General features: G+C 51.4%; 2 protein-coding genes across 4 annotated transcripts; one reads left to right on the top strand and one right to left on the bottom strand.

Annotated features, from left to right (window-relative positions):
- The first annotated feature begins 1,115 nt into the window (after positions 1–1,115).
- Positions 1,116–9,403, top strand: DIABLO (diablo IAP-binding mitochondrial protein). 2 transcript variants are annotated; one of them, XM_001374007.5, is made up of 6 exons: positions 1,116–2,404; positions 3,276–3,396; positions 5,654–5,785; positions 6,457–6,567; positions 6,939–7,035; positions 8,511–9,403. In XM_001374007.5, exons 1-6 carry the CDS (start codon positions 2,355–2,357, stop codon positions 8,741–8,743), a joined length of 744 nt encoding a protein of 247 aa, XP_001374044.3. In that variant the 5' UTR covers positions 1,116–2,354; the 3' UTR covers positions 8,744–9,403. The 2 variants fall into 2 exon arrangements, with proteins under 2 accessions (XP_001374044.3, XP_056677790.1); XM_056821812.1 differs by lacking the exon at positions 1,116–2,404 and adding an exon at positions 3,009–3,027.
- A 288-nt stretch (positions 9,404–9,691) lies between these two features.
- On the bottom strand, positions 9,692–13,398 carry B3GNT4 (UDP-GlcNAc:betaGal beta-1,3-N-acetylglucosaminyltransferase 4). Of its 2 annotated transcripts, none has more exons than XM_007489878.3 (2): positions 13,185–13,398; positions 9,692–11,002 (listed from the first exon to the last, which is right to left on the bottom strand). In XM_007489878.3, exon 2 carries the CDS (start codon positions 10,975–10,977, stop codon positions 9,880–9,882), a length of 1,098 nt encoding a protein of 365 aa, XP_007489940.2. In that variant the 5' UTR covers positions 10,978–11,002; positions 13,185–13,398; the 3' UTR covers positions 9,692–9,879. The 2 variants fall into 2 exon arrangements, with proteins under 2 accessions (XP_007489940.2, XP_001374027.2); XM_001373990.4 differs by lacking the exon at positions 13,185–13,398 and adding an exon at positions 12,353–12,504.
- Positions 13,399–14,705: the final 1,307 nt, after the last annotated feature.

Raw genomic sequence — 14,705 nt, 5'->3', positions numbered from 1 at the left:
CTGAACCAAGTTCCGGATCAGCTCCGCCCCTAGCTGGCTAGGTGACCTGGGGGCCTCAGTTTCCACCTCTAGAAGATGTGGAAGTCGGGAGACCCCTCCACCTGTAAATCTGTTGCCTCCTTTGCCTTTCTTATAGCTCTTTCTCCCCTAACTAAACGGTCACTCCGTCTTTAGGAAGGCGTCCTTGGCCTTGCCCCTAAGCCTCACTGACCTTGGCCTGAGGGGAAACCCTCCCCCAACTTCCCTGGGCCGACGGCGGAGGCTGCCGGTTATATATAGCTGGAGCCGCTTGGACCACACCCGGTTGAGTTTGGGTTTTAGAAGCCAGAAAGGGCGTGGCGGGGCTCGAAGCCGGACCACACCCCCCCTTCCCCGGAAGGCGCGCCCCTGCACTGGCCGGCTGAGGAGCCGGGGGCGGGCCCTAGGCCCCAGGCCCCTCCTCGCTTGCTCCGCCAGGAGCTCCCCTGAACGGTTCGGGCTCACTCACCCTCCGGCTGGCCGACTGACGGAGAGAGGAGGCACTGGGCTGCAACTCTGCCAGGAAAGTCCGAGGGGAGAAACGCGCGCAGAAAAGTTCGGCCGCTGCAGGCGGGCCACGAACTCCTGGCTCGGATAGGCAGGTGGGTAGCGGCAAGCGAGGCTGGGGTCTGAGCTGCCGGGCCGGGCGGGGGTCACTGTGCCTCCGCGAGGGGAGGAGGGGGAGGGGCAAGCCGAGCAGCCGCAGCCCACGGGGCCCCCCTGATCACCCAGTCAATCCATTACCGTCCATTACTGCATTAACAATGCAGAGGGAGCAACAGCCCCTGGAGCTGGGGCTGGAAATAACCGGGACGGCTCCAGCTCTCTCGGCTCCCTTTCTCTCGCCCCTCTCCACTCAGGGCGGGGCCGGCCGAGCGTCCCAGAGCGAGCGGGGCTGCGATGCGGACCTCGTGGGCAGTGCACGTGCTGCGAGCGCTGCGGGAGCTGCTGGCCTTCGTACTACTCAGCTACACCGTGCTGATCGGGGCACTGCTGCTGGCCGGCTGGACCACCTACTTCCTGGTGCTGAAGTGACAGCTCCGAACGTCATGGCCCCTGCTGGGCCCCAAGCTGAGGAGGCTGCTCCCGCCGCTCCCGGGACCGCGCACCGAAACTTCGCTACCTCGTCGCGGCCGCGGACGGGCGGGGAGAGCTGGTTGAGAGCGGGAGACCTTCTACCCGCCCCGTGCGAGGTCTCCTTCAGCCACCAACTGGCCCTACTTCTAGTCCTCATCCTCCTCTAAGAGTCTTCTCCCCTTCCCATCTCCCACCCGCACTTTGAGCTCCCAGAAACTAATGGGGCGGAGCCCAGGCGGGCGAGCACCTCCTCCGCCACTCCCAGGGGCGAGCACCACCTCCGCCACTCCCAGGGGCGGGGCTCAGACCTCGCGAGCTCCTCCCTTCCCTACCTGGGGGCGGGACCTAGGTCTCTAGACCACCCCTTCCCCCTGTTCTTGGAGGCGGGACCCAGGCACCAAGAGCTCTTCCCCATCTTTTCCCCTGGGGGCGGGGCCCAGGTATCCCAAGCTCCTCCTCCACCTCCCACTGTTTGGGGGGCCGAATGCAACCCTCGAGAGCGCCTCCCTGTATAGCTTGGGAACAAAGTTCAGGTCTCCTGATCTTGGGGGCGGCACGACTTGAGAGCTTTTCCCACCATTTCCCCTGGGGGCGGGGCCTAAGTTTTGAGAGCTCCTCCTTCCTTCCCCTGCTCTTGGATGCGGGACCCAGATCACGCAGACTCCTCCTCCCCTTGCTCCTGGGGGCGGGGCCTAAGCCTTGAGAGCCCCTCTCATATTACCCTGTGCTGGGCCCTGGACTTTAGACCTCCTCTACCCACTCCTGGGGCTGCGAGGGCTCCGGCTCCTCCTCCTCCCTCTGAGGGTGGGGTCCGCAATCCCTGAGAGCGCTTCCTCCCATTAACAACCTCCTGAAAACGGGACCCATAAATCGCGCGTTCTTTTCTTCTCCCTCTTCTGGAGACTGGAACCACAGCCTGGCTGTGTGAGCAATCTTCCCTAGCCTCCTGGGGGCGGGGCCTAGGAAGGAGAGTTCCCTCCTCCCTCTCCCTTCGCCCTTGGGGGTGTAGTTCTGGCTGACTCCTCTCTCCTGAGAGCTGGGGGCCCAGTCTTTTACGCTCCTCCTCCCACACCCTTGGGGGCGGGACCTGCAGCGGTGCCTGCGACTCCTCCTCCCCTCTTCAGAGGGCGTGGCTGCACAGCCCCTCCCCCACACGTCACCGTAAAGGCGGGGGCGGGGCCACGTCCTCTAGTCCTGTCGGGGGCGGGGACCTGGTGACACGTCACTTCCGACCCTCGCTGCTAGGCGTCCGCTGTGGAATGGCGGCTTTGAGGAGCTGGGTTCTTCGCAGCGTCAGCTCCTTTTTCAGGTACTGAGGCCCCGCGAGGAGTTCAGGAGGGCGAGGACGAACCGTCACTGGCGTGGTGACTCCACCACAACGGAGGTCCGCCTCCTGCCTTTTCGGCCCCGACCCTAATTATCTGGCCCAGCCATCTCCTGGGAGTCTTTTGGGAGCCCGCTCAAACTTTTGACCTCTGACCCTACCCTCTAACCCAGGCCTGACCTGTTTTCATCTTGCTTAGATTATAAGATATTTGAGGGCAGGAACGGCCTCTGCATCTCAGGCATAATATCTGGCAGGCCAGCGGGAGTGAATGCTGGTTAGGAGAGGGCTCCGGCTACCAGGCCTCGAGTCACTACTGGGTCAGAGTCCCCTAACAAAACGTGTAGGGAGTGGAAATGACCTTTGGTGTGGAGTGGGGAAGACCAGATTCATATCACAAGAAGAATTTTATTATTTGAAGATGGAAAGGGCTCATAGGAATTGTTGGGTGCTAACGTGAGCCCTGGGAGTTAGTGTAGATCATTACTTTGGCATCTGCTCCTCAGCCCCAGTTGACTCAATGCTATTTAAGTTAAGAGAAGAAAACTTTCACACCTGGCTGCTGTTTTTCTAACCTGGAGGCCCCTGGGGTTCCTCTCTTCCACTTGGTAATGTTGCCTGTGGCTAGTTCCTTCCTCCCCCCTCCCCTCCAAGGAACAGTTGACTTATAATACATCATATTAGTCTATGTTAGTAAAGTTTCAGGTTCACTAAGGTAGTCAAGGATCAATGATTAGCATTTTTGAACCCTTGCCCCCCCCAAATAATTTAAAGAATCCTTTTGAAGATTGATTCATCAAGCTTTTCTTTAAATGTGGCTTTTCTCTCATTGTATTGAACATCTTTTGATTTATAGGCAGCATGTTCCAGTTGCAGCAAAGTTGAGGAGATGCCGTTTCTCCGATTTGGTGGGACCCTGGCACAAAACAGTGGCAGCAGGTTTTGGAGTAACCCTATGTGCCATTCCTATAGCACAGGTAAAGTACAATGATGTACTTGGTAGTGGCTTTAACCCCTTGTGCAAAGGTGCTCAATAAATGTTTGTTGAATTTAAACCTTATTGGGTATTGATACACTGATATTGTGGCCACATCCCTGGGGAGGGGAGCTGGCTTTGCAATAATCCAATACCATTTTGACTGAAAAAAAAATGTTTTTTAATAACCCCCCCTAGAATCCTGTCTCTTGGCCAGGCTCTCAATCCACTGAACCACTCAGCTGCTCCCCTTGACTGAAACATTTTAAGATTTCTGAAAACATTTTTCAACACAACAGCAAGGCAAATTAGTCATATGTATGTCTTAGCTTAACCACTAATGGCTTCAACTGCAACCTTTATGCTAGAATTTTTGAAATTAATATTCCCAGTACTTGACTTCTCCAGTTCTAATCCATTATCATTAGTTACCTTTCAAACAAATCTTTCAGATGTACTATTATCCTTATTGGCCTACTACAAAGTGTCCTCCCTTGTTTCTCAGTCACCATAGCCAGACCCCTATCCTTTCTTTCTTCACACTATCATTACCCTACTCATGTCATGGCAGGAATTCTTATATTTTTATCTTTTTATTCCTAGTGGCTAGCACAGTGCTTGGCACATGGGCATTTCATAAATGCTTATATATTGATTGGTTGGTCTACTTGGAGAACTTGTAAGTGGTGCCCTCTTGCCTATGCAATTCAGTCTAAAATCTTACAGGAATTCCAGGCTTTTCAGGCTAGTTCTATACCACTCAATCCAAATTTAGCTCTCAGTACGTTCCAACATGGATCCTGTCTTCTAACCTGGATTGTGTAGTCAGTGGCCTAGTTGGTTCAGGCTTTCTGTCCATCCAAGATCTGACAATCATTTCAGGCCCAATTGACAGCCAGATCCTCCATTACACCTTCCTTCCATAACTACAACTAATATTTTAATCAAATATTTCCTTAACAACCCTGGAGGCACATAGGGTCTTGTATCTTTCTTTTTTCCACCTTTCCTAGTAGTAATTCAGATGGTGTAGGATGTACCACCAATATTTCTTGGATAGAATGGTGCCCATGTCCTACAGTAAAGCAGCTTTTATCCCTCTAATTGTGGCTTGCAAGTTACAATTTCATGAGATTCCTGAGAAATTGAGTGCCATCAAAGGTATATGGCTTGACCTCTAGAAGTCCAGGATGCATATTACTGCTACTTTCATCAGCCAGTTGTTGTAAGTAGTTACACTATAAATAGCAAAGGAAAAACATGTTGAGGAAAAGGCAAAGCCAAGTGGAACACAAAGCAGATACAAAACAGCAGCTTTGAGAAGAAGACAGCCCCAATTAGCAGTAGCCTGGCCCAGATGTTGCTAATGTTTAAAACTGCCTGGTTTCTTTTTCTTTCTCTAGGTGAGAAGAGATTTTGTTTGTTTGTTTTAAATTAGGTCCCCCTATCTTGCTTAGGCTGGAAGGGCAGTGACCAGTTACAGGCCTGGTGCTACTACTGATCAACACAAAGCCAGGGCCTACTTTATGTCTGACCTGGGCTAGTTCACTCTTCCTCAGGCCCTCCAGCCCACCAGGTCCCAGGGGCTCACTATCTTGGTACCAGACTGTGTGGACACCAGGCTGGCTTAGTCCACAGTAGCTTGAACTCCTGATCTCAAAAAATTCACTATCCTCAGCCTTCCTTGTGGCAGGATTTACAAACATATATTGCTATAGATAGCAATTTTTAAAAAATCTAATGGACCGAGACCAATGCAAAATGTTTTTCCTCAAATGCTATTTTCTTAGTGTAGTTGTATATACACGTTTTTATACAAACAAAAAATAACTGTGTCTTATAACTGTTTTACTTATCTAGAAAAATAATTTAATGTCTTATTCAAAGAGATTATTCCTAAAGAAAAGGAAATGTTTGCTTCTTCTGTCCTCTGGTTTTTGTTTTTTAAACCTTTTCTTTCTGTCTTAGTTTAATCCTAAAACAGAAGCAGCAAGGGCTAGGCAACTGGGGTTAAGTGACTTGTCCAGGGTCACAAAGCTAGGAAGTGTCTGAGGTCAGAATTGAACCCAGATTCAAATTACTAACTCCAGGCCTAGTGTCTGTCCTCTTGTTAGCTAGCTGTCCCTGTCCTCCGATTTTTGTACATAGGGCTGCCCCCTGGCCAGTCTTTAAGTGGACTTGGCTTCTACTGTCTTTGCTCTTACAGGCAAGTGTTTGAACATGAAACTGCCCCTAAATGTGGACACCTTGTTTTTCAGAAGACAGAGACCCACTCTCTTAGTAATGAAGCACTCATGAAGAGGGCGGTTTCCTTGGTGACTGACAGTACCTCCACTTTTCTCTCACAAACCACATATGCGCTGATTGAAGCCATTACAGAGTACACGAGGGTAAGTTTGTCCTTAATGGGGCAGTGTACAAATCACCTGTGGATATCTAAATCTGTAGCATAAAAAGGTAAAATCAAAAGACTTCTTTTAAAGGTTATTGGTTTTAACTTTACTTTCCTAAGTTTTTATCTAATAGGTATCAATGTTGACAGTTCTCATTTTCCTTTCCCTAGTGAAACAGCATCTTGATGAAGTCTAGAGATTGAAAGTGGGAATGAGAACAAGGAAGAAAAACTAAAAGTCTAGATTAACCATTAATTGGCTCTTGGAAAACCCTGTAGTTGACTCCAGAAGACCTTGTTTTAGTCAAAAGCTAATTCTTACACATACCAAGAAAATGAAAGTCTCTAGAGAGAGACACGGAATGGTGTCTGGTTGCTCGGCATTAAACACAGGAGGATTCTATAGATACTGCCTTAGGGCTCGTTGTACTGAGAATAGAGCTGTCTATTGGCTTTCTTTTTAAAGAAAATTTTCCAATACTTAGCCCTCAGGACAAAGGTAGCTCCTTATAGGCAGGAACCATTCCCTTTTTGGCTTTGTGCCTCAGGTACTTGAACAGAGCTTTTGCCTCACTAGGCCCTTAGCAATTTTTTTTTTAATTGCCCATTTCTGGTCTGACCATCCTTTGAGTCCCCTCTTATTAAACCAATTCATCTTTTTGCTTGCAGGCGGTTTACACATTAGTGTCTCTATATCGACAATACTCAAGTTTACTTGGGAAAATGAATTCTCAAGAGGAAGATGCAGTGTGGCAGGTGATCATAGGAGCCAGGGTTGAGGTAAAACAAAACATATAATTTTGTAGTAATCATTTCCATTTTATCTGGGAAAGCAAATGTTATATTGAGTTACCTCATCAGTAACTTCCCAATAAAGCAATACCATCTTTTTTTTAAACCATTACCTTCTGTCTTAGTATTATTAGTATTAGACAGAAGAGCAGCAGTTGGGGTTAAGTAGCTTGCTCTGGGTCATATAGCTAAGAAGTGTCTGAGGCAAGATTTGAACCCAAGTCCTCCAGATTCCAGGCCTGGCTCTCTATTCTCTTTGCTACCTAGCTACCCCAAAGCACTGCTAACTTAAGGAAGTCACTTCTATGAGGCTTTGAACTTTCTTTTCCTCCGACTGAAATGCTTTCTTTAATTTACAGATGTCTTCAAAACAAGAAGAGTACTTAAAGCTAGAAGCAACTTGGATGACTGCTGTGAGTCTGTCTGAGATGGCAGCAGAAGCAGCTTACCAGTCAGGTATGCCCAGCAGCAGCCATAGATTGCTCAGTCACATGGGATTCCAAGACTTCGCTCTTCAGCCAGGGACAGTCAATAGAAGTGGTCAATGGAGTATGGCATCTCTGTCCTCAAGGAGACTGCTGGTGTAAGGGGAAACTTGGTCGCTCCCTTCCCTTTGGCAGGGAGCCTTTCTGATAGCCTGAGAGCATAGCCCAGAACCATCTTCAGGGGGGGGGTAGAGGGGGATGGAGTGTCACCTGACCATTTGTGGAATGTCAAATTCCTGGAGAACCCCAAGAAAGAAAAAAGAAAGAGTAAGTAACAGAATCAGAGCCAGAATTGAGGCCCAAGGCCCTGAGTGCCAGCCCAAATGGGTAGTTTGAGGAGCTCTGAAGCCTTTCTCTGCTGAGTGTGTTTGTCTCAGGCCAGCAAGAAATGGAGGAGCTGAGAGTTTAGAAGAACATTATGTCTCTTCTGTGGATGCTGCTGGGAGGAGGAGGTCTAGTGAAAGCTAGTATGTTACCCAGGTCATCAGAAATGAGATCAAGGACCAGTCCTGAGGAGTCTGAAGCTGAGCCACGTGGAACATTTTAGAACTTGAGATCTCTGAAATGATTAAGGGCACCCCTTCTCTTACAGAATAGGAAACTGAGACCTGGAGAGGGCCAGGGACTTGCCTCAGATCACTTAACTAGTTGGCAATAGCTTGTTCCAGGCTACATATTCTTGTGTGAGAAGCAGGGTGGTCTAATGGGAAAAGAATCAGACTCAGATTCACAGGCCTTGCTTTGTCAAACTTCATGAAGTCTCTTAACATCTCAGAGCTTGTTTTCTCACCCATAAATCACCATTGCTGCTAAAAACACATTCCTATAATACTTTGTCTACAAAGAACCTTCTTTAAAGCCTAGTCATGCAAGGATTATTATCCTCATTTTGCAAATGTTAAAACGAAGGCTCAGGTTGATGATTTTAATGGTGTAAGGAAATAAGTGAATCTGAACCTTCGTCACATCGCAGATTGACATCAGAGGAACCTTCGTAGGCAATGTTAACAGAGCATCAAGAGGAAGTGTGGTTATAGCCTTGAGGTTCTATTTATCATTAGCTAAGGAAGGGTGGTTTTCTTGCAGAGGGGTTGGAGAAAGGGGCTAGTGTCCTTATCAGTGGGGAAGTGCCTTGATTGTTAAATATGTAATAGCCAGAGAAAGAGGAGCTTCTGCTGTCCCAGGTAAGGAGAGGCTCAGGTTCCTGGACACCTGGCTGAGTGAGGCAGGGGGCCCTACAAGCATCACCAAGAACAGGTGTTCCAGGTGAGTTCCGTAACTCAAGTGTATAAATAGAGTTCAAGTTCCTAAACAGAACTCTGTGACTCCAATTTGGCTGCCATGGTTTTAGTTTTGGTTTTCACCTAGAAGCCATATCTCTTTGTGGATTAAATGATATTTTTCATCTCTGCTGCTGCTGACTTAAGCCGCTCAATTTGCTTCTAGGTGCTGATCAGGCCTCAGTCACAGCTCGAAATCACATTCACCTGGTGAAGACTCAAATTCAGGAAGTGCGCCAGCTCTCTCAGACGGCTGAGACCAAGTTGGCCGAGGCCCAAACTGAAGAGCTACTCCTTAAAAGGCCAGAGGAACCAGAAGGGGTCTCACCCCAGCGCCCAAGCACCGGGGGCTCTCCGCTGACAAACCATGAACAGGAGGCCTACTTACGGGAGGATTGAGGAGGCCTCTCCCTGTAGGCACTAACATTGTGAATATGGGTAGTTTGATTGCCTTTGAAAGCAAAGAAGGGAGTGTGGAAGCTGGGGTAGGGAATAGCTCAGAGTTGTAAAACCTTTCCTGAGATAGGCAGCAGGGTCCACGTGTTGGGACACTCAGAGATCCCCTCCATCTGTTGTCCTACACCTCCCCTCCTACTTTGTAGGAGGGCAAAATGGGCATTGTTCATGGCCGTCTAGCTCCATATATTGTTTAAACATTCACGTCATTGAAGCTGCCCTCAGCAGCCCTCTTGGGCTCTTCTAGTTGCCTTTTCCGAAAGAGAGGCTCAGGCTCCCTTAGTACCTGCGAATGGGACACAGCCCTCTCATACCACTAGTTTAAGTAGAAAGTTGACCCCCATTTTCAACACTGTTCAAGTTTTCCTATGTAAATTAAGCATCCGTTTCCTCTTAAGGGATGTGCATTGTTTGGGGTAGTCCTGTTTGTAAGGTTTGTTTTTTAAAAGCTTGCCTCCTTTGACTTGGCTTCCCTTTAGTCTGTGTGTGGCCAGGACAAGTGCCTGGGCAGGCCCTACTGGAAGGCCGGGCTGCACATGTGGGGAAGGCACTTCATGAAATGGATTTGTGCTTGGTTATGAAATGGGAGTCACTTTGATGAAACCCTCTTTGCCTGCTGTTGCTTTGCTTCTTTTTACTAGTCTCTTCTGCTTTTGCAGAAAGAGGTGCTTTTATGTGAAAGTTTATGGTACTCTCAAGGTTTTGGGGGGCAGGGAATGAAGCTAGCCAGATTATCCCACTCCCGGGGTGTGTAGAAAAACCACTTACTACCTGGAGTCCACTTATTTCTTTTAAAAAACTATTGCTTTGGTAGAGAAGACGGGGCTGGTTGAGGTGCCTCTGGGGCTAGCGGCCCCACTCTCCACACACTCCCATCCATTAGCCAGGTTCTTTTTGTGATTTTTTTAATCAAAGTTAAAGGGAATCTGTGGGACTACAACTTAGGACATAACTGCCCAAAAAGCTATATTAGTTAAAAGCTCTCAATTTTTCTTAGTCTTGTTAAAAAAGGAACCAATAGCAAACCCCCCACCCCCGCCCCCATTAGCCCCTGAGCACTACCAGTTGGGACCTCTCCTTCAGCCAGTCTGTTGAGCTTGAGCAGGAGGGGCAGCACACCTCAGGCCCTCATCCTTCACCAAAGCCCATGTAGTCCACATCTCCAGGGGGCTGAGACAATGCACCAGCAGTAGCTCCTTGTACAGACATGGGTCCAAGGGGTCTAGGGGTCGCCGAATCCCAAAGGTCTTAAATCCTGCATGGTGGGTTGGCTTCACTCCCAGTTTCTTCAAGCACATCCCCACAAAAACGTCATCAATGGGAAACAAGTCTACCTCCTCCACTGTAACCCCGAGCCTTCGAACTGTTGCCTGGGACATCACATAGCCTCCACCTCCAGCATAGGGAGGGTAGTGGTGAGCACGGTACATGGATGGGGGGATGAAGTACTTGACCCTGATGTTCCTGTTAGGCAGGGCCTCTCTGATCACATCCCCCACGAAGAGGTCCTGGCTGGGGTCTTGCCCTCGTAGGAACTCCAGGACATTGGGCACATGGACAAAGACATCATCATCCCCCTTAAGGACAAACTGGGCCTGGGGACAGCTAGTAGCCAGCCACCTTTGGAGGTGAAGCTCCTTCAGAGTCAAGTTGAAAAAGTCCTCATTAAAGTTCCACTGTAAAATATCATCAAATTCCTGGCTCTCATAGGCTAATAATTGCGGGGGTGGGGAAGTTCCCCCCACCCCCAAGAGAAATACCAGTTTTAGCTTCTGCCCCCCACCCTGTCCTCTGATCCGGCCCCAGGTGCTTCGGATGGCTGCCCGGCGGTCCACATGAGCAGGCAGTGACTTAATTGCCAGGAGAAGGAAGGTGTCAGCAGGGCAGCCTGTAGGTTGTAATAGGGTTGAGAAGTTCCGGCAGTGCTTGTAGGTCAGGAAGAGGCGGTGACGGGTGGGCAGGACTGCAGATGCATTGGCCACTTCAGAGTTGGGCAGACATAGGTTGTGATGGGACCCTGTGGGTGCCCAGAAGGGATGCCTCGCCATGGGGCTCCCTGTCTGCCTGGAAGCCATGGAAGTTAGAGCTGGCTTGGATGTCTTCTTCAGAAAAAGGAGACATGTGAAGAGTGATACTGATAGACTGTACAGGGCAAGCCAGCCCAATCTACGGGACATTTTGGGGCCCAAATGGCCCTGGACCCTGCAGAGAGAAGAACGCTTCATGAGCAAAGAAGGCAAGGGGGGCTCTAAACTAGCTTATGAAGAAACTTGTCTCAGGGAAATGACGGGTACTCTGAGAACATGCAGAAAATTGAGAGAAATGCCCCATTGGTCAGCCACACAGAGCAGTCTTCACAATGAGAGCCTAGCTTAACTTTCCTTAATAACCCTTTGTGGATCTGCTTACATCTGGACAGTCTCTGGTAGGTAATGAAGTTCTGTAACGTCTCCACTGAGACTTTAAGGAAGTGCTTCATTTCCTAATTTAAAACTGGTTCCTTTTAGACCTGAAAGGAAATGCTTTCCATCTTGCTTTTGGCATATGGATTCACGGTTAACCTGGCCTTTGTGACTTGGGGAACTTGGATGGCCGGCTGCTCTTGGCCAGAACTGAGTGCTAGTCTTTAATGTAAAACATCTTCCTGCCCCAACCTTTCTGTCTTGAGTGGGATAGAAAAGACCGACTTCTAGTTTTAGTTTCTGCTGGGCTGGTCGTCCACATCACAATTCCCGACTATTGCAGCAGTTCGGAGCTTCTGTATTGGCCCCCGCTGACTCCTGGGAAGATCCCAGACCTCTTAACTTGGAATGCAATTCACTCTCCATCAACTGCCTCCAGGGATTTTCACCAGCGGTCCCCCTAGCCTGGAATTCCCTGCTAAAGTCCTGCCTTCTCTCGCCCTTCCTTGATTATCTCCGGTTTATCCTGTGCATGGGCCCTCCTTCCGAGCAGGGACACTCTGACCTCCCTTTGTATCTGCAGCCCATAGCCCAGCGCCTGGCACCCAGGGAGTTCTTAATAAATGCTCTTTATTCACCTACTCTCAGGTAAGTCAACTTCTGAAGAGGCAAAATCCTTCTGGGAACATTGGGAAAACAAGGGCCCCATGCAAGGTGCAGGGGAGGCCTCGGCCCCCTACCCAGATTCTAATGAGCGACAGAGGAGCTGAGGGAAAGGCTTCTTCACAAAGCCGCCTTTTTTCTGACCCTTGAAAGACAGTGGGCTTTTGATGGGCAGAGCCTGGGGGAGGGGCAAAAGGCAGCAAGTGAACTCCGCTGCACCAACCGCCTAGGGCCCTGCCGGCTGCAGCCAGAATGGCTAACCAGAAAATACTCAGTGGGGCCGGAATCCCCACAGCGGGAGTGGAGGGAAGAAGAGTGCATGTGGGGGAGGGCTCCGGGTGACCACCTGTGGCCAGCTGGGGGGAGGGGCAGGATCCGGGCGGCAAGGGCTGGAAGACGCTGTCTATGGGACAGGGCGAGCCCCCCCCCCCCCGCCCTTTCTGGGCTTCGGGTCCCTCTCCGGTAAAATAAGGGGAGCTCATCTTACAGATAACAGGCCCGGAGCCGGAGCAGCTTGCTAATGAGGTCCCCTCCCGACGCAGCGCTCTGCACAGCAGCCCCAGAATTCAGAAGTTCTAGACTGGGAATGCCTTCCCTCGTCGGGCGAGGAAGCCAGAAAGCCCTAGTCCGCCCCCGGGGGGGGGGGCTGGAAGAAAGGGGAGCAGGGGTCCGGGTCACCGCCAGATGAGAGAAACCCCAGCAGGCCCGGAGAGCCTCGGCGGAGCCGCCTCTCTCCTTTCGGGGCATGCCGAAGCACCTGCCCCGAGGTTACTCCCGTCCTTCAGCCCCCTGAGCAGGACCCTCCCCCGGCGAACTCCGCGGGTCCTGGAAGCTCCGTCCGGCAGAGAGACAAGGCCCCCGGAAGAGAAGGGGCCCCTGCCCCAGCCCTTTCAACAGACCGCTCCAAGAGAACAAAAGCGCGGACGGGCAGAGATCGAGCCCCTGCCGTCCCTGCCCCGCTGAGGGATGGGGCCTTCCAAGGGGCCAGGGCGTCAGAGGCAGGGGGAGCGCAGGTGAGCCCAGCCTGCCCCCGGACCCCTCACCTGGACATCCCGGCCGCAGCGCAGCAGGGGGTGGCATCCCTAGGCTTCCCGGGGGAGGGAGAGGAGCCCGCACGGGGGCTGCGGTCTGCAGGAGAGCACTGGGGAGCCCCCCCCCCCCGGCGCCCAGTGCTCCGCATCCCACCACGCTTGTAGCTCGGGCACTGCCCGGCCCCCCTGCAGCGGGCCCAGTGCTGGAGCGCGTCCTCCAGGGAATCCCCTAGCTACTTAGCGGGGACCGGGGAGGGAGGCGCAGAGCCCCGGGAGTGGGTCACTCACCTGAGCCCGGGCCGGGGTCGCCCGCGCCGGACACTCGCAGGGACTAGGAGCGCGCAGCAAAGTCAGGAGCCTGGAGCCCAGGTGCGCCGCCCGACTGTTGGAGGAGAGGGGCGCGGCTTCTGCTCCCCTCCCATTGGCCCCATGCCCCGCCACTCTCCCTAAGGCCCAACCCAGGGGGCTCCGAGCGGAGCCCCGGCAAGCGGGCTGGGAAGTGCTCCGGGAGCGCAATGCTTGAGCGATCCCGGAGGCGGAGGGAAGGAGAAGGGAGGGAAAAGGAGGGGAGGGAGGCGACGTCCCCCGCGGGAGCCGAAGGAACTCTGGGCTTGGAATCCAGGATCCCAAAGCATGACTTGGTCAGGTCCTTTCATCTTTCCCAGCCTCAGATGTGGCGCCAGCTGAATGCCAGGTATCAGTGCTGGGGAAATGCAACCACAGCACCCGTGCGCTACTGCACAGGCTGCGGGCAGCATCCGCCAGCACGGTGGGTACCCAGGGCGCCAGTCCCTGCTGGGTCCAACCGAGGCTTTCTTGGCGGAGGTCCTGAGTGGTTTGCCATTTCCTTCCCCAGATCATTTAACAGATGAGGAAACTGAGGCCAACGAGTGAAATGACATATCCAGGGTCATACAGCTAGGAAGTGTCTGAGACCAGATTTGAGCCCACTGCACCACCTAGAACTGCCTCGTTCTACAGAGGTGATTCCTAACTGCAGAAGCAACAGTTCCCACCCCCACCCCTTGCCCAACTTCATTCATTCGAGCAACATTGATCTATCAAGTGGCCATTAGGTGTCAGGCTTCTCTCTCTCTCTCTCTCTCTCTCTCTCTCTCTCTCTCTCTCTCTCTCTCAGTCTCTCTCTCTCTGTCTCTCTCTGTCTCTCTCTGTCTCTCTCTGTCTCTCTCTGTCTCTCTCTGTCTCTCTCTCTTTCTCTCTCTCTCTCTCTCTCTCTCTCTCTCTCTCTCTCTCTCTGTCTGTCTCTCTCTCTCTGTCTCTCTCCCCTCCCCCCTCTCTGTCTCTGTCTCTCCCTCCCTCTCTCTGTCTCAGTCTGTCTCTCTCAGTCTCTGTCTCTCTCTCTTTCTCTCTGTCTCTCTCTGTCTCTCTCTGTCTCTCTCTCTCTCTCTCTCTGATAGAAAGATAGACAGACAGATAAATAGATCTAGTTTTTTTGGGTGAAAAACCCTCACCTTCCAGCTTAGAATTAATACCACCTATCAGTTCTAAGGCAAAAAAAGTGGTAAGGGCTAGGCAAAGGAGGTTAAGTGACTTGCCAAGGACCCTACACAGGTAGGCAGTGTCTGAAGGCAAATTTGAACCCAAGTCTCCAGGCCTGGCTCTCCACTGAGCCACCTTGCTGTCCTGAACCTATATACAGTATTAGTTCTAAGATTTGTAAGTGAATAATCTTATAGGACGAAACCCCCCAAACATACACCCAAATAAACAAGTGAAAAATCACATTCTTCCATCAGCATTTCTGCTCCCACAGTTCTTTCTCTGGAGGTAGAGAGCATTCTTTGTCAG

This window comes from Monodelphis domestica, chromosome 3 (genome assembly GCF_027887165.1).
Source record: "Monodelphis domestica isolate mMonDom1 chromosome 3, mMonDom1.pri, whole genome shotgun sequence".
NCBI classification, from domain to species: Eukaryota; Metazoa; Chordata; class Mammalia; order Didelphimorphia; family Didelphidae; genus Monodelphis; species Monodelphis domestica.
This window is presented reverse-complemented; position numbering and strand designations above follow the sequence as displayed.